We start from the raw sequence: 16,968 nt of genomic DNA, 5'->3' as shown, positions 1-16,968 counted from the left end.
GCCGCTTCGCTCCCGGTCTTTCCCGGCAGACTTCGCGGCGCCCCGTCGCTGATTGGACGGCGGGGCGGCCCGGCGCATGCGCGTTGCGCGCCCGCTGGGAGGCCCGGGCCGGAGCCGCTTCCCTCAGCGCGGAAGGTCGGCGGGAGGCGGGCGGGGCGCCGCGGGCAGCGGCACCGGTACCGGCACCGGCACGGGGAGGGGGTCGCTCCGTCCTCCCTCCCCTCCCCCTTCCCTCCGATGTACCGGGGTGCCGCTGGCTCTTGCGCGCTGATTGGCTGAGGAGAGAGGGGAGAGACCTGCGTCAGACCGCTGGAGCTGACGCCACGGGGGTGCGTGCATGACGTCACTGCGGTGCTGGGGGGCGGGGGGAGACGTGTGTCTGCTTTTAACGGCGGGGGTGGGGGGTGAAGGCAGGGGCATTACCGGGGGGCAGGGCCGTGTCTGGGGCGCTGAAGGGGTCAGGGTGGGAGCGCTGGACCCGGGGGGGGGGGGGGGGGGGGCATGGGGAGGCCAGTGTTAATTAGGGATGGGTCAAAAACGTTAATGAGGGGGGTAGGGCAGGAGCAGGGGCATTGGCTTGGGGGGGGGGGGGCAGGGTGTGGCCGGGCCGGGGGTGTCAGAGTGAAGGGCAAGGGGCTGCTGAGGAGGCCACGTCAGGGGCGATGGGCTGGGGGGAGGGGGGGGGGCAGGGGGCTGCGAGGGGAGCCAGGGTGGGGGCGAGGGCCGAGGCAGGGTCGGAGCGGCTGCCTCTCGCCCGGGGTCGGGGTGCGGAGGGCGCAGCGGGGTGCTGCGGATCCGGTTATCGTCCGTCGGAGCCTCGGGAAGCGGATGGGAGTTGCGTTATTTACAGGAGAGGAGGAAAAAGAGCGCCCGAGGCTCTGGGGCAGGTGTGCGGCGTGAAGCCGTGCTGGCAGGCCCGCCGTGGGAGGGGGCACGGCCTCCAGCCTGCACGTGGGTGGATGACACATGTGCTTGGCTGCTGCCGCTGCTAATTTTCTCTTGTGGTTTTTTTGTTTTTTTTTTTTCCTTCGTAAGCCCTGTCCTGGGCTGTTCTCTGAGGAAAAGCTGAGGTCTCTGTGTGACTGCTGCAAAATGGCAAGAAAAGCTGTTCTCCGCTTTGTGGAACAATTGTGGAACAATCCCTTGCTTCTAGACTAGGAGCATCGTCTGCCTCTGCTCCGTAATTAGCGTCATAACTAGAGCAGAGGGTGCTGGTGGGAAGGGTGAGAACATACATACCCTGCGGAGGGAGAGAGGATGAGGAGATTGGAGCCGGGATTTGGGCTCGGTCTGTTAGCGTTGGCTCATGGCGATGCCAGTTAATCTTTTCAGCGCTGAGCACCAGCTCTGCCAGGGACCTGCGGGCTTTCCTCAGCCGGGTATGCAGTCTTAGCAGGTGTTGACCTTTCTGCTGTCGAGGCTCTGGTCTCTGGGTCCCCCACCGCAGCAAGGGGGGTTCTCTGTCAGCATGCACAGACAGCTCTGAGTTTTGAAATCCAAGAATAAAACACAGTGGGGGTGAGGGGGAAGGACAGCCAGGGCTGAGAAGGCTGGGCCCAGAGGATTAGGAGAACTGCATGCTGTCTGTGAGTCAGGAGATGCTGCCTTGCTCTAGGAGGGGCTGCTTCCAGCTCTGCTCAGCTGGAAGAGGAGTTATCCTGACACGGAGACCTTTGCGGTGAGGTGCAAACTGAAAACGAAATGATGCTTTCCTCAGCATGGAGCTGTGGGTGGCAGCCTCTGCTGAGCACAAGTTCCTTCCCAGTCCACGTTGATGACTCCTAAAATCCTTCAAACTGTTACTTCTTAAAATTAAGCATGGTTGCTGTTTTTCTTTCTCTAGGGTTTGTTGAGACTGAGCAGGGAGAAAGGTCACCATGAAGAACCAAGGCGGGGAGACCAAAGCAGCCCCGCGGCCTGCTAGCTCTTCCAAAATGAGCAGCGGTCTGGCGCTGGAGGAAGGCGACTCGCCAGAGGCCACAGCACCCCAGGAAGGTGGGGAGTCCCCAGGGCCTGGGGCGCGCCGCTCCCTGCCTGCGGCTGATGGCAGCGCTGACAGCCTGAGCAGCGAGGGGCAGGAAACACGTGAGGGTGGGTTTCGAGCCTGGAGAGCCAGGGTGTTGCTTTCTCTGTATGAGGGTGGGCTGCTGTATCCAGCTCTTTTTACTTGTATAAGAGCAGCTGTGATTTCCTGGGCAGAAAACCCTGGTTTCCTCCTATTTCTGTGTGTGTATGGTTCTGAAGTAGTTCCCTCTTTCTGACCAAAGTGTGGAGTTGATTCTCACCTGAAAATGATGGGTTGTTTATTGTTGCTTAGACCTTAAGGGTCCCATTCAGAATATGTCAGACAACTCTTTCCTTGGGGCAGCGTTATGTTGAGTGACCTGCCCTGTTACTGGCACTTCATAAAAATAACTCTCTGGAAGAGGAAAACCAGGTCTAATCGAGTAGGTGCTTGGTTAAAATTAACCCTACCTTGTATTCTGATGCCTAGTAAATGCGGGGTGTAGGAAATGCACAGCAAGTAGAGTTAGTTTAATAATCAACTGCTGTAAGTCTCTCATTTGGAGGAACTTTGGAAGCAAAGAAGCGTACTGAAGGATGTGTTGCCTGCTCTTTCCCTAAAGGTCTGCTGTTGGGGACAAGATATGTTTGATCTGAGACGTACAGCTGCTCTTATATGTGCGGAGAGAGGCTAACTCAGGTTTAAAAATCTATTGTAATGTAAAAAAGCCTGGCTCTGGGGATGTTAACAGGCAGTTCCTATGAGGGAAAGCTCATGCACAACCTGCCTTCGTTAAGGGATGGTGGGGAGGGGGGAGGAATTTTTGCTCTTGACAGATGTCAGGGGCTTGGTCATGCTCTTGTGATCAAAAGAGAGGCTGTTAGGAATGCACCTCCATTGTCAGGGCAGCTGGCTGGAGACGCAGCCAGAACAAAGCAGCTTATGTTGCTGGAAGTTTAGCCAGCCTTGGTGCAGTGGGGTGCTCGGCAAACCTTCCCTTTGCCGTGTGTTCGTAGAGACCAGAGAATAGACGGTGTGGGGGAAGTCTCATGCTTTTGTGTTCCCGTCTCCCACAGCTCCTCTTGCACAGGAGGACACCAAGTCCTCCCAGCCTGCCATACGTGACGTCTCTGAAGAGCTAAGCAGACAGCTTGAGGACATCTTGAACACATACTGTGTGGATGCCAGCCAGGAGGGTCCGGGCGAGGACGGCGGGCAGAGTGAGCCCACGGAGCCGGAAGAAGCCGAGAAGTGTCGTAGCGAGTCCCCTAGGAACGGTGACCAGGAGACGGGCGGCCCCGAGATGAATGGGGAGAAGGAAAGCACGAAGGGGACTGAAGAGTTTCGACCCGGCGAGGAGTGTGGGGAGCGGGATCAAAAGAAGGCTCAGGAAAAGAAGAAAGCCAAGGGCCTAGGTAAGAGGTTCCCTGCTCCGGTTGTGCTGCCAGCCTGAGAACTTCGGTGCAGACATTGATTTTATACTGCACTGATTGCCCTCAGTGAAATAAGTGCCTTGGGTGCGTGATGTGCAGCAGTGTTTGGGAATGATACAGCATCGTGTTTTGTGGTATGTCAGGAAATGTATCGAGTGCTGCAAAGGCACTGACTGCTCCTGGGTGCTGCTGCAGCCTCTGAAGTCTGTGGATTTCTATTCTGCTGGACACAACTCTCTCTAGCCAGCCAATTGGTGGTTTTCTGCTCTGAAAACCAGGTCTCTCCCCAGCTACTTCAATTGTTCACCCACTGTATAGGGTGAAATCTGTGGGGCAGAGCCCTGAGAAGGCACTGGAGATGCTAGCTCTGGCCCAGGGCAGGCACAGCTGTGAGACCTGGTTTGTCTCTCCTGTCTTTGTCCTTATGAGCTGGAACTCTGTGTAAGTGATTTTATTTTATTTATTTATTTTAATTCTGTGTCTCATTCCAGGTAAAGAAATCACTTTGCTGATGCAGACACTGAACACCCTGAGCACGCCAGAGGAGAAACTAGCAGCACTGTGCAAGAAATACGCTGAGCTGGTGAGTGCTTATTTCTTTGTTTCAGGCTCTGGGGCTGGGGGAGGACGCTGCAGCAGTGAGCACGGGAGCTGCTTGAGGAGGCAGAAGATGGCTGTAGGTAATTTTTTCTTGATGTTGAGAGGGACAGTTCAGGAACACTCATGGATGTTCTGGGATCTCTGCAGTGCTGGATATCCAACTATTAGAGGATAGATGTTGCTTGGTCCAGCCAGGCGTTGTTGTTTGCGGAAGGGTAAGGGTGGACAGGAGTATTTTTGGCAAATCTGCCTGTAAGAGGACTTCAGATCTGTTTTCTCTCTGCTTCTCTAATGTGGAAGCTGCATCTCTCGCCCGTCCTGTCCCAGGAGTGTACTGTGGCCAGGTCTGTTCTGGTGAGCCTGCATGTCCCGATCTCTCTGCAGGCAGGGCTGAGCTGTGAGGTGGCAGGCCCAGCTGTGACAGAAGACCGCACAGATACATCTGCCATCTCCATCACTGTGTTTGGCAGAGTTGCCATGCTGCTGCATGTGCACGTTCAGCCATACAACACGCACAAAGTGGTGCCATGTTTAACCAGAGCTAGTTCTAGGCACAGATCTAGTTCTGTGCATGGATCTGGTACAGAGGAGAGGCGTGGGACTGTCTGTGCATATCCAAAGTGGACATGTGCACGTTTTCTCTGTGCTCGGAGCTCTGCTCCATTTGAGCAACATGCGCGTGGAGGTGCTGCATGAATGTGCGAGTCTTTCAGATTCCAGCAGGACAGGAATTCAGGAAGGGAGGAATTCAGAAGGAATTCAGGGGACCTCGAGCTCTGCATCAGTTCTGCTCTGCTCAAAAGTGGCATCTTTTGCATTACAAAGCTCTTGTCCTCCTCTCAGAGCACAGAGAGCACTTCTTTGATCCTCGTGTCCCCTCATCGGGGTACAGCATATTGCCCTGGTTTGTCTTGCTGCATCTGTGCCCTTTGCTCCCCAATCCTAGCTGGAAGAGCACCGTAACTCCCAGAAACAAATGAAGATCTTGCAGAAGAAGCAGACGCAGCTGGTGCAAGAGAAGGACCACTTGCAGAGTGAGCACAGCAAGGCCATCCTGGCCCGCAGCAAGCTGGAGAGCCTGTGCCGCGAGCTCCAGAGACACAACCGCACCCTCAAGGTCAGTGTCTCCTGGGCACTACTCCAGGAGCTGCTTTACCACCTTTACCTTTACCACAGTCTACCATCCAGGGCAGTGCTTTAATTTTGCTGTTAGGCCATCGTTATCCACAGTGCCTGAGTGTTGTTTCAGGGTATATTCACCAGAGAAAGGGAGGGGAAAGGCCCGAAGTCCCTTCCTGATTGATACAAGCAATAGTGGGAGTCTGGGCGGGTTCAGAGCATCGCAGTTTGGACAGTTTGCTCACCTACCTGCCCAGCACAGAGGCTGACATGTCCCTGCTGTCTCTGCCCTCCTCGTGCAGGAGGAGGGTGTCCAACGTGCACGGGAGGAAGAAGAGAAGCGGAAGGAGGTGACATCCCACTTCCAGGTGACACTGAACGACATCCAGCTCCAGATGGAGCAGCACAACGAGAGGAACTCCAAGCTGCGCCAGGAGAACATGGAGCTGGCAGAGCGGCTCAAGAAGCTCATTGAGCAGTACGAGCTGCGGGAGGAGGTGGGTCAGGGCAGGAGACCTGGTGTAGGCCTCCTCTGGTGCATCCGTTCTGCCCAGTGGAGCATGTTTCTGGAGCAGGGACTGCTGCTGGAGGGGAGAAGGGGCCTTTGGGCTCTGGGATCTTCCCTTGGGGTTGCTGCCTGAGCATCTTGATGACTGGTGGTGTTTCCTTGGCAGCACATCGATAAGGTTTTCAAACACAAAGACCTGCAGCAGCAGCTGGTGGACGCCAAGCTCCAGCAGGCGCAGGAAATGCTGAAGGAGGCAGAGGAGAGACACCAGCGGGAGAAGGACTTTGTAAGTCTTAGAGCAGTTCTCTAATGATTGCGAGCGCTTAGTTTTTTGCCTTGTCCTTCTGTGGAGGCTTGTTACTGTTGGATCCCTGAGTGCAGAGCCCAAAATGGAGCAGGTCATCCCAGGCTTCCTGCATGCCCAACAGTGACCGCTCCCCCAGCAGCTTCAGGAGCAAGGCTGCAGCCCTGCTCTGCTCTTTGTGTTTCTCCCTGTCGGCTCCTGTGTTCTGGCCAAGCGCCAGCTGTGCAGGGACATGGTGAGAGGCTTCCCTGGTGGCAGCCAGGTAACTGCTTTTGTTCTTCCCTAGCTGCTGAAGGAAGCTGTGGAATCGCAGAGGATGTGTGAGCTGATGAAGCAGCAGGAGACCCATCTCAAGCAGCAGGTGAGTTACCCTGTCTGTGTGCTCAGGCTGGTTATTTGTTTGGTTTTTTTCCCTTCCTCCCTAAGCAGGAAACAACCCAAAGTTCCTTAATCTGGAAAATACAGGGGCAGGATTGCTCCGGGGTTTGGTATTGGTGAGGCTGTGTCAGCACGGTGTGAGCTGAGACTTCCTTCAGCAATTCTGCCTTCTGGGAGAAAGGGGCCTTGGTTTTTTACCAGCGCACTTCCCAGTGCTGGGAGCAGTCGTGTGACCATACCTTGCTGAATCAGACCCCACAAGTGCCTCCTGCCAAGGCCAGGAGATGTTTGCAGAACACATCAGTCTCTGAGGATGTTTCCCCAGGAAAGAATTTTTCCACATTCCCCGGTACCTAACATTGGCAGAGCAGCTCCGTGCTGCCAGTTTGTTTGTTGTAAAGTCCAGTTGCAAGAGAACTAGCTCAGTTCTTGGCTGACATCTCGCCTCTCCTGGGGAAGGCTATCAGGAGGTGCCGTAGTGAGCAGTGAGGAGCTATAACCCTGTCTCTCCCCGCAGCTGGCTCTCTACACAGAGAAGTTTGAAGAATTCCAGAACACCCTTTCCAAAAGCAGTGAAGTGTTCACGACATTTAAGCAGGAGATGGAGAAGGTGGGTAACACTTTTGCTTCCCAGCAGAGCTTGTGTGGGCTGGAGGCACTGCCTGTCTGTCTCTCCTCACTGCTTCTGTGAGCTGGAAGAGCCGCAGCTCTGTAGTTTTGTTTAGTTTTACTGGTATTAAAATCAGCCACTAGCTGGCTGCTTGTAGAAGACTGATACTGTCCTTGCCCAGTGACTTCTGTGTCCCACTTGTGTCAGAACAAGCAGCACTACCCCTGTCTCCTGGTTTGTTGTTACTTGGTCAGTGTTTCCCACTGGCGAAGCTGACTGCAGCGAGACAAGGAGACATCTCCCGGGACAGTAGAACCACACTGTCTGCGCTGGGACAGTGGGTGCCCATTTGAGGACACGTGAGATGTAAGTGACTGCAGCGCTCTGCCTGTGGCTTATTTGTTCCTTTTTTGTCACTGTGATTCTGTAGATGACTAAGAAAATTAAGAAGCTGGAGAAAGAGACCACTATGTACCGCTCTCGCTGGGAGAGCAGCAACAAGGCTCTCTTGGAAATGGCTGAAGAGGTGAGGAGGCTCTGGCTGTCCTTCCGTGCTGAGGCAGGCAGCTGGAGCAGCGTGGTGATGTGTTGTGTGACGTTGGGCCGGAGCTGAGGGATAGCAGGACAGGTCCTGTCTTATTGCAGGCAGGCTGGGTGGGGGGTTATGTTTTTCCTTTCAGCTTGATTTCCTTCCCTGTACCTGGTGGTAGGACACTCTGTCACGTGGCAGAAGTGAAGGTTAATTAGTGCAGAGGTGCGCAGAAGAAATCAGACAGTCTCAGCGGCACTTGGCCTCTGTGGGGGCAAAGGAAGAAAGAAGCAGTGACAATAGCATCAGGTTCTTTGAATGCCGCATGTTTGCTTGGTCACAAGTGTTTCCCCCTTCAGCTTCCCTTTGAGGTTTCATCTCTCCCTTTCTGCCTCTCTGTCCCCAGCATGGTAGAGTCTGAACTGCCTCTCTGTTTGCAGAAAACCCTCCGGGACAAAGAGTTAGAGGGGCTTCAGGTGAAAATCCAGCGCTTGGAGAAACTGTGCCGAGCCCTGCAAACGGAGCGCAACGACCTCAATAAGAAGGTGCAGGACCTGTGTGCCCACGCGCCCCGGGCAGACACGGACCTGTTGGAGCCTTTGAAGGACCCATCTCGGGACAGCTCCGAGGCGGCGGCAGGAGGTGCTCCAGCCGAGCAGCGCCTGGCTGAGGATTGCCTTCACTCGGGAAAGCCGACGCACAGCACGGATCCTGCGGAGAGCCTGGGAGAACTGAGCATAGGAGCCTTGGGGCAGAGTGGGACTGAGGAACGCACTCAGGGCGCCGACTGAGCCCGTTGTGCGGTAGGCAGAGGTAGGGCGAGGGAGGGTAACATGAATGTTTCCGTAGACTCGACCTGATGCCCCTCTCCTGGTCCTTGGACAGGCGTGAGAGGACAGCCCTCCTGGGAATTTGAGATTTCCTAGCTTAGGTTTTTGGAGGGTTTTTAAAATTTTATATATATATATGATATATATATATGATATATAAAATATGTGCAGGGCAACGTACACTTTATATATGGATATACATGAAAACTAGAATGGCCCACCTCCCTGCGTGTGCGTGAATAACTAATATATGGAGACTCAACTGATCGTCCCTTTCACTAAAAGACCTTGTCATTGGCAGGCTGCGATTCCCCTAAAATCTAGCGCAGCTCAGGAAAGCAGGTGCGTGGATCTGCCCCAGCACGCGGCGCTGGGACAGCTGGATGCGTCGCCGCCTCCACCTTCACAGCGACGCTCTCGCATCGAGTGAAAGCAAAGGAGCTGAGCAGGGGAGAACTGAAGCGTTTCCCAGTGCTGGATTCTCCCTTCCTCTTCTGCCTCAGGCAGGAGTGAGCTCCGGGACTTGCTCTTGTTTTCTCGTGCCCTGGCTGGCAGCTCTCTCGTGGGTGAGCTGAGCAAACGAGGGCGAAAGAGGCTGTTGCCCCTGCTCTGTCTGGGTTTTGTGTATTGAACAGGGACAAAAAGAAGCAGAGAAACTGGGGGTGCCTGTTTCACCCAGGCCTCCCATGGGGCCTTTGCTCTTCCCAGAACCTGCCAATGTCTCAATAGCCTTATGATTCACAGTTGCCTCTTTGCTATACGCACATGTGCACAAGTGTATTAAACAGTTAATCCAAAGGTCTAATTCCCAAGTGTTTTGCACAAGCGTGTCTGATCAGTTGTGCAAGGGGACAGGGAGGTTCCACCTGAGCTCCTCTGTCCCTGCGTCAGGACCTCCCTGGCCCATCCCTTGGTGCCAAGCGGGCGGTCTCGGAGGTGTCCACGGAGCTGGGGCTCCAGGAGGATAAAACCTACGTCTGCTCCACGACCTGCTGCTTAAGCTGAATTGACAGGACCAGCATGAGGACCGTGTTGCGGGCTGGTCCCTTCTGCAGTGTCAGACCCCCGTGGGCCCTCCAGTCCAGCCGTGCTGGTGCTATCACAGCCCCTGCCTTTCTCCTTTCCCTCTCTGCTTTCTTGGAAGACCATCTCCCAAGCGCCGCCATGTCTGGCTGGGTCCCTGCGGCCTCTGCCCACAGGGTGAAGTGCTCACCCGAAGGACCCTGTTGTGCTGGGAGGGTGTTTATGGACAGACGTGGGGCCTGCTGGCACGGGGCTAGGGGATTTCTCCTTAGTTTCTCAAGACTTTCTCGCTATTCTTTTGGGAGACCTCTACTTGCTTGGAAACCTCCTTGCTGCGGCTTCTCTTTATGACAGACTATTTTCAGCATTGCCTTCCTTTCGCTTGAAGCTGAAGCGAGCTGGCCGGAGCCGTTCCTCGCAGTGGATGTGTTCAGCGGAACAGCTTTGGTTTCTCTTCCGGCAACGCAGCTGCTCTTGCATCTTCTCTCCACCGTTGTACAGTGCCCTCGCCAAGGACCTGCCACGCTGCTGGGGGAGCAGCCTGCAGGAGCTGCCTCCGCATCCCCCTTTCCTCCATGGGGACTCCAGCGAGTTCAGGTCTAACGAAGGTGGCTGGCTGCAGCAGAGACGGGGTCTAACGAGTCTCCGCAGAGCCACAGTCTTGAACACCCGCTGGGACGTGTTCCCTGGAGCTGAGCGTGGTTTTGTCTTCCGGCCCCTCGCTGTCAACGTTGCTTCCTCCAGCGCAAGGGACACGTTTGCCTCTGGAAGGAGCCGGCAGGAGCCCCTGAGCAAGCGAATGTAGCTCTGGCCTGGTGGGACCACCCCGTTCCCAGCAGCCAGGTTGAGCGAGGGCTGCAGCCGGGCTCTGAACTTCTCTTCCCACTCTTTCAGTAAAAGAAAAACCTCTTAGAAAATCCCCCCCCCCCTTTTTTTTTTCCCCTGTTATGGTACAGATAACCTCTGCGGGGGCTATTGTATGTCTCTTCGTATCCAATAGAAATGCACCCAACCTCGCTGCTGCTGCCTCTGTTGTTTCTCATTCGTTAGGTCACGTTTGGGAGTGAATACCAGGGGCACTGGGCCGTGGGGTGGGAGTGGGGAGGCCACATCAGCCTCTGCTGGGCAATGGCTTCCCTGTCTCCCAGGGGCTCTGGCCCTGCGTTCCCAGCGGGGCAGGGGTTGGGGAGGCTGGGAGGGACCTTCTGCTGCAGCAGTGATGGGATATCCCTGCTGGGGAGGAAGGTCGGGTGGGTCTGTCCCCAAGACCCCCGGTATCTCCTGTGTGGCTCTCCCCTGCCTCGAGCTGGGGCAGCCACCAAGCGCTGTGTGCTCGTCAGACCCCCCCTGCCCTGGGGGTCCTGGCCCTGGTGGTATCAAATCCCGGACTAGCCAGCCCCTGGCGTCTGCATTGGCTCCAAAACGTCTAAGATTGGCTTAAAATCCTGCAATGATTTAAATAAGCAGCCACGTTCAGTTCGGTGTATGTTGAGGGGCCGGGACTTGTCTAATCTTGCCACTGCGTGAGGGCTGGAGGCTGGTTCCTGCAGAGGCGGATCCTGTGATCACACGAGTCCGGTGATGCCGGGGAGACTTGGGGTAAACCCCGGCGGCCTGGGGTGGCAGGCGGTGACCGCAGGTCCGATGGGGTGCTCCTGGGGGAGGCATGTGGGAGCAGACCCCATCACCCACGCCAGACCCTCGCTGTGCCAACGTGGCCACTGTGCCTGCTCCGGCTCTGCAGGACCATGGACCCGGATCCTGCCGTCTCCCCCACGCCCAACACGAAGCCGATGCCGGTGCCGCGGTCGGGGCCAGGCCCAGCCATCCTGCATGCCGCAGGCCGCTCGGGGAGCCGGTGTCCAGCGATCCCACCGCCCTGGGGACACGACAGAGCTGGAGGAAGTTCCCTTTCCCTTTAAATGCAAATCCCAGCCCGGGGGCTGCAGGACGGGTGTCCGGCAGACTCGGGGTGTCCGGCAGACTCGGGGTGTCCGGCGGACTCTGGGTGTCCGGCAGACTCGGGGTGTCCGGCGGGCTCAGGAACACGGCCGGCTCGGCACCGCAGGCCAGACCGGGGCCTGGCGCAGGTCAGTCCCCCCCACGCGGCCATGGCGCTCTGGGAGGGCGGCCGGAGGCTGCGGACAAAGGGACTCCCGCAGCCCCGTCCCGCCGCCGCGAAGGGCCCCGAGACACGGGGGTGCTTGGCTGGTGCCTCGGGGGTGACAGGTGTCCCCCCCCACGGTCTCTGGCCCGCTCTCGCTGAGGGCAGCTGGGGTCGTTCAGCCCTGGCGCGTGTGGCCATAATCCTCTTTTCCGCAGCGCTGGGGAAGACGCTGAAAGCCGAGGCCAGGCCGGCAGCCGCTCGACAGGCCCTGGCTTTGCTCCACGCCGCGATGCTCCAGCGCAGACGCCCGGATAGCGCAGCCTGAGCCCGAGCCCAGCTGCCGGCACCCAGGGAGGGGGGTCCGAGCTCCCGGCTCCAGCCCTGCCACCGCCGCAGAGCTGTGGTGCAGCCCGCAGAGCCCCGCTGCGGCTCACCCGTGGCCGTGGCCGGCACGCCGCCGCCGTGCTGAGGGTCCCGGGGCCCCTCCGTCGCGCCACAGGCTGAGGCAGGAGGGGTGGCACCGTCCCGGCGCTGCTCCCTGGGGGGGACCCCAATCCTCACCGGCTCGGGGCAGACGCGTCCTCTCCGAGGACGAGAGGCCCTGCGCGGGGAAGGAGCCGCCAGAAGCTGCGTCCGTCCGTCCCGCGCAGGATCCCTGTCCCGTGGCTCCGGTGCCCCCGCGCCCTTCAGCATGGAGGACCGGAGGAAGAAGCGGAGCCCCAAGGCCTGCCTGGCCCAGCCGACGCCTGCCGGGGCCCCACGGCCGCTGCCCCCCAGCAAGAGCACGTCCTTCGTGCTGCCGCTGCCCACCCTGCCCTCGCCCAGGCAGCGTGCCCGGCTCAGGCGGTCAGTGCCGGCGTGGGTCGGGGGTGACCGCCGGCCCCTCCGGCGCAGGGGCCAGGCGGGTTCTGGGCGATGCCAACCTCTCTGTTCCCCACGCAGGACGAGCAAGGAGCAGGTGCGGGGCGGGCGGCGCGGGGGGCGGCGCGGGGGGCCCCGCTGCAGCACAGCTTCCTCACCGACGTCTCCGACGTCTGCGAGATGGAGGGGGGGCTGCTCAGCCTCCTCAGCGATTTCCACTCGGGAAAGCTGCAGGCCTTCGGTGAGGGGCTGGGGGACCTGGGGTGGGGGATGACACCTGGGGGGAGCCGGGGCTGGTGGGCCGTGACGGCTCCCACCCGCGGGCGCAGGGAAGGAGTGCTCCTTCGAGCAGCTGGAGCATGTGCGGGAGATGCAGGAGAAGCTGGCGCGGCTCCACTTCGGCCTCGACGTCTGCGTGGAGGAGCTCCCCGAGGAGCAGAAGAAGGCGGCGGCCGACAGGAACCTGGACCAGCTGCTGGCACACGTGAGCGTCGTTCCCCCCCCCTCTCCCCCTGCCCGGCCCCGCTGCCACGGCCGGGATCCCCACCGGCCCCGGCTTCCCCGCCGCCGGTGCCTCAGCCTCTGCCTTTGCCTCCCGCAGCTGGAGGAGCTCAGCGGCTCCATGTATCCTGGGCCAGGCGCGGGGCGGGGGCGGTGATGGCGGCGGCGGCGATGGCGGCGGTGATGGCGGTGGCGATGGCGGCGGTGATGGCGGTGGCGATGGTGGTGGTGATGGCGGTGGTGATGGCGGCGATGGCGGGGGGGGGGGACACGGCGCATCCCCACGGCGCTTTCCCTTGACCCGCGCTCAGACAGAAGCTGCACCTGGCAGACAGCCCCGACCCCGAGGACTCGGCGGCTTGACCCTACGCCCGGCTCGGCTAGAGGGGACGGTCGCCACCGGGACACCCCACGGGAGCCCCACACCGGGGCCACCCCCCCCCCCGTGGAAGGGCCGATGGAGGCGACACCGGTCACGCAACGCGGGGACAGCGGGGCCGGTCGGGCCCTGCGAGGCCAACACACCTTCCCCCCCCCCCCCCAACTCCAGCCCCCGCCGCCATTTTGGTGGGACCCACGGGGACGGCTGACGCCATCAGCCGGCGCCCGGTCGTCGGGGCGGCCATGGCGGCGGCGCTGGGGCCGGAGGCGGAGGGATGGCGGCGGCTGCTCCGCGCCGTGACCCGCCTGCAGGTGGGGACCCACCCGGGACGGGGGTCTGGGGGGGACGGACACACACACCGCGAGTCAGCGGGGGCCTGGGGGAGGACACGGTGGGGCCCGGCTGGGGCGGCGGGGCGCTGGGTCCCCGGGGGGGGGGGGAACATGGCTGAGGGGGGTTCCCGTGGGGAGGCACGCGTGGGAGAGGGGGTCCCCGGCTGGGAGAGGACGTCACGGGGAAGGGAGGGGGCTGCACAGCTGGAAGGGGTCCTTGGGGGGGGGGGTGTGTGCACAGCTGGATGGGGGTTCCCGTGGGGGGTCTCGGGGGGGGCCCTGCTCCAGCCGGCGGGGCCGGCGCTGCCTCTCATTAAAAGCCGCCTGGGTTGCAGACGTGGGACGCGTTCGCTCCTTGTGTTGTGCCAGGCCGCGTCCCGTGGGGTGCGTGGGGAGGGGGGTGGCGGGGCGGGGGGCGAAGGGGGGGACGGGTGGGGAGCGGGGGGGCGAAGGGGGGGACGGGTGGGGAGCGGGGGGGCGAAGGGGGGGACGGGTGGGGAGCGGGGGGCTCTCGCCGGCTCCAGCAGCATCAACGCCCGGTGCCCGCAGGCCTGCGTCAGGGGTTACCTGCTGCGGAAGCGGTTTCGGAGCCTGCGGGAAGAGTACGAGGAGGTGGTGCGGGAGATCGAAGGAGACCTGAGCCGGCTGGAGTGGAGGGGACGGTTCCTGCCGCGGCCCCTGTTTGTCCCCGAGGTCCGTGCGTCAGGACGAGCGGGGGCTTCTGCAGCCCCCTCTGAGGGGGGGAGCAGCACGGTGGGTGGCGTGGCCTGGCGGAGCGGGCAGACGGTACTTTTGCAGCGTAGTCCGGGGAAGCTGTAATTCTACCAGATTAAAAACGATCATTACATAGCCCCGGCCTGTAAGACTCCCCCTGACTTGTCCCCCTGAGCGCCCAGCTGAGGATTTCTTCCCCTGGGTGAAGCTCAGCGTCAAGTCAAACGCCCGCCCTGCGCAGGTGGCTCCTGCGGGTCTTGTCCCCTGGTACCCACCTCACCCGGTCGTATTGAACGGCCGGACGGGCTCCTGCGGAGGCTGAGCCTCGCTTTCTGACGTTTTTACCACTTCTGGAAAGAAAGCCCTTTAAAAAGTTTGCGAGGGTTCAAACCAGAGCACGTTACTGTTGTGGCTGGAGTGTTGCTAACAGCAGATCTCTGGCTGGGGCAGAGCCTCTGGCCCGCAGCAGAGCCACCTTTCAGATCTTTATATTTTCTTTTCCGTATATTTCAATCTCTCGCATGTTGCCCCTTTAGAAGCCAGCACAAGGGAAGCGTTCAGGTCCGTTGGAGGCTGTACCGAGTGACGAGGCCAGTGCAGAAAAACCCCAGGAGGAGGTGGACGCCTCGGAACCAGAACATGACCGGGACTGCAGCAGTGTGAAACCTAGAGCTCAGCTGGAAAGCCAGAAAGAACTGAGCTCCACGGGTGAAGGCGATGCAGCAAACCCCCCAAATCCCAGGGCTGATGCCGATAAATGTACTGAAAAGGAGTGCGCTGCCCCAGCAGAGAGCGAGGACTGGCAGAATGACAGCAACGTATCCTCTGTGTGGGACAGCACTGTCCTGGAGGCAGAGTCCTTCGAAAGCTGTCTGGGTAAGAGACAGGAGCTGGCGCGCAGCCCATGCTCTCCTGTGCGGTCTTGAGTGACCTGGTGGTGAGTGCAGGGGGCACAGTAGGTCCCTGGAGAACCAAAACCTTGAGAATATCCTGGGGAGGTTGGAAAAACTCAGTGCAGGAGAGACAGTAGGTGCAATCCGAATCTTTGTTCTAATAATAGGTCATTCTTCCATTTCTTTGCAGAAATTCCACTCGAGGACTTGAAGGACCTTCCTCGAACTCGGTCTGGTCTCCAGTCCTACAGAAATCACTTGATCATGGAGTTGCTGTGGTTGCAACAAGCTATTGTCAGCCGTAAAAACGTAAGGGCCTGACCCTGCCTCTTCCAAAACAGTGGGTCAGACCAGTGCCTGTCTGCAGCCAGAGCGGTGCCATCTGTGGTGGGACTGGGGTTGAATGGTGATGGTTCAGTTACCCAAGGGTTGGCTTCTCTGGGAAAAAACAGGAATGATGAAGGAAAACAGGAGCTGTTTAGATCTGGTTACAAGCTTTGCTCCTGGCCTGCTACAGGGACGTTGCTACTTTGGTAACTATCCTGTCTCTGTACGAGGCAGTGGTACGTACCTAGGCACCAGTTAGCGTAGCGAGCTGCTCTTTGCATTGCTTGAAAGGTGAGACTCGTGCATCTTCTGGCCAAGTGCAGTGATTTTGCTGACTAATCTGCAAGGGTGAGTGCTTTCCTACTTGTAGGTCTCTGGGATTTAATTGTTGGTTTTCTTTCTCTTGCAGTACTTGATGCTGAAACAGAGGCTGGGGACTCCTGACCCGTAGGAGGGCATTCCCAAGCACGAGGGGCACTTGTATTGGTGTGGAGAAGCAGTGGAGCTGCGACACCGCAGTCGTGATGTGACTTCATGGACAGCAGCAGCTTAGGGGAACTCCAGCTCTGTGGGTTGATGTCTTGCACTTCAGATGAATGTGGCAAGAAAGCCTTTTATTTCTTTTAAATGTGAATATTTGGTCAAAACAGGGATTAAACACCACTGTGAAGCCAGGGAGGTGGTTGTGTGTCCTGGAGGGAGTCCCAGTGAGGGCTTCTTCCCCAAGAACCCTATTTCTGTTGGCTGAGCTGGACCGTCCTAGGGGAAAATCGAGGCTAGGAAGACTGTCACTTACAGAAGGTGCTTTCTGACCAGCTGATTGCATGTGGTGGAACTAAAATGCCTGAAGGCAGCAGGTGCTTTGAACCTGCAGGAACAAGCTCTTCTCCACCAAACTTTGTGTGACCCGTACCAGTATCTGAGCTGTGTATTTGGGATGGCTCCGCACGTCACAGCTCTGCAATATCTGGGATCTCCAAGCAGTCCTGGTAGGCTTCAGGGAACACCTAGCTGAAGTGCTAAGTTAGGAGGAGAGTTTCCTAACTTTCCTGTGCAGTTGGTGGGGAGCGATGGCACATCACACCCGACCTTCGGGAGATGAGGCTTGGTTCCTGACTTGCACATCTCTGGCCATGGTGATATCTCTCTGTGTGGCAGAGTCACCTGGACTGGTGCTTGAGGGAGCAAGTAAGGACTTAACAGGGTTTAGCACTTTGTCTATACATTGCTCTAGTTCAGGGGCATTCGAGGTCCCTCAGAAAGGGACTGGTGCTGTGGTTCCCTACTGGGACCCCGAGTCTTCTGTGCAAACACTCTGCATTCCTGCTGACTGAATGGTCACTCTTGCCATACGGCAGATGTATCTTTCTGTTCCTGATGATGCCGACTTGTTTGTGAATAAAAAGCTTTCCTGACACTCGTCTCTTGACTCTGTCTATTCCTGTCTGGCTTGCCACCTTCTCCTGGGCAGACCCAAGTGAGTCCGCGGCCCGTTCCGACCCGTGTCAGCCT

General features: G+C 58.8%; 3 protein-coding genes across 7 annotated transcripts; all 3 read left to right on the top strand.

The window, feature by feature from the left end:
• The first annotated feature begins 84 nt into the window (after positions 1–84).
• TXLNA (taxilin alpha) lies at positions 85–10,358 on the top strand. Of its 3 annotated transcripts, none has more exons than XM_052810994.1 (11): positions 85–329; positions 1,844–1,995; positions 3,082–3,420; positions 3,930–4,021; positions 4,985–5,155; positions 5,460–5,654; positions 5,832–5,951; positions 6,256–6,330; positions 6,865–6,957; positions 7,388–7,483; positions 7,927–10,358. In XM_052810994.1, the coding sequence occupies exons 2-11, from the start codon at positions 1,878–1,880 to the stop codon at positions 8,275–8,277; spliced, it is 1,650 nt and encodes a 549-aa protein (XP_052666954.1). In that variant the 5' UTR covers positions 85–329; positions 1,844–1,877; the 3' UTR covers positions 8,278–10,358. The 3 variants fall into 3 exon arrangements, with proteins under 3 accessions (XP_052666954.1, XP_052666952.1, XP_052666953.1); XM_052810992.1 differs by having other exon boundaries at positions 1,844–2,091; XM_052810993.1 differs by lacking the exon at positions 85–329 and adding an exon at positions 1,146–1,379 and having other exon boundaries at positions 1,844–2,091.
• Positions 10,359–12,137: 1,779 nt separating this feature from the next.
• On the top strand, positions 12,138–13,316 carry CCDC28B (coiled-coil domain containing 28B). Its single transcript, XM_052810998.1, has 5 exons — positions 12,138–12,296; positions 12,389–12,548; positions 12,637–12,791; positions 12,909–12,931; positions 13,120–13,316. The coding sequence occupies exons 1-5, from the start codon at positions 12,138–12,140 to the stop codon at positions 13,169–13,171; spliced, it is 549 nt and encodes a 182-aa protein (XP_052666958.1). The 3' UTR covers positions 13,172–13,316.
• A 40-nt stretch (positions 13,317–13,356) lies between these two features.
• Positions 13,357–16,871, top strand: IQCC (IQ motif containing C). Of its 3 annotated transcripts, XR_008238702.1 has the most exons (6): positions 13,357–13,501; positions 14,072–14,275; positions 14,773–15,112; positions 15,320–15,438; positions 15,866–16,024; positions 16,107–16,871. XR_008238702.1 is itself a non-coding variant. In XM_052810996.1 (5 exons), the coding sequence occupies exons 1-5, from the start codon at positions 13,433–13,435 to the stop codon at positions 15,905–15,907; spliced, it is 774 nt and encodes a 257-aa protein (XP_052666956.1). In that variant the 5' UTR covers positions 13,357–13,432; the 3' UTR covers positions 15,908–16,871. The 3 variants fall into 3 exon arrangements, 2 of the variants coding, with proteins under 2 accessions (XP_052666956.1, XP_052666957.1); XM_052810996.1 differs by having other exon boundaries at positions 15,866–16,871; XM_052810997.1 differs by having other exon boundaries at positions 13,360–13,501; positions 14,072–14,215; positions 15,866–16,871.
• The last annotated feature ends 97 nt before the right edge of the window (positions 16,872–16,968 follow it).

This window comes from Harpia harpyja, chromosome 16 (genome assembly GCF_026419915.1).
Source record: "Harpia harpyja isolate bHarHar1 chromosome 16, bHarHar1 primary haplotype, whole genome shotgun sequence".
In the NCBI taxonomy this organism is placed as follows: domain Eukaryota; kingdom Metazoa; phylum Chordata; class Aves; order Accipitriformes; family Accipitridae; genus Harpia; species Harpia harpyja.
The sequence above is the reverse complement of the archived record's forward strand: the minus strand, read 5'-3'. Positions and strand labels throughout refer to the sequence as shown.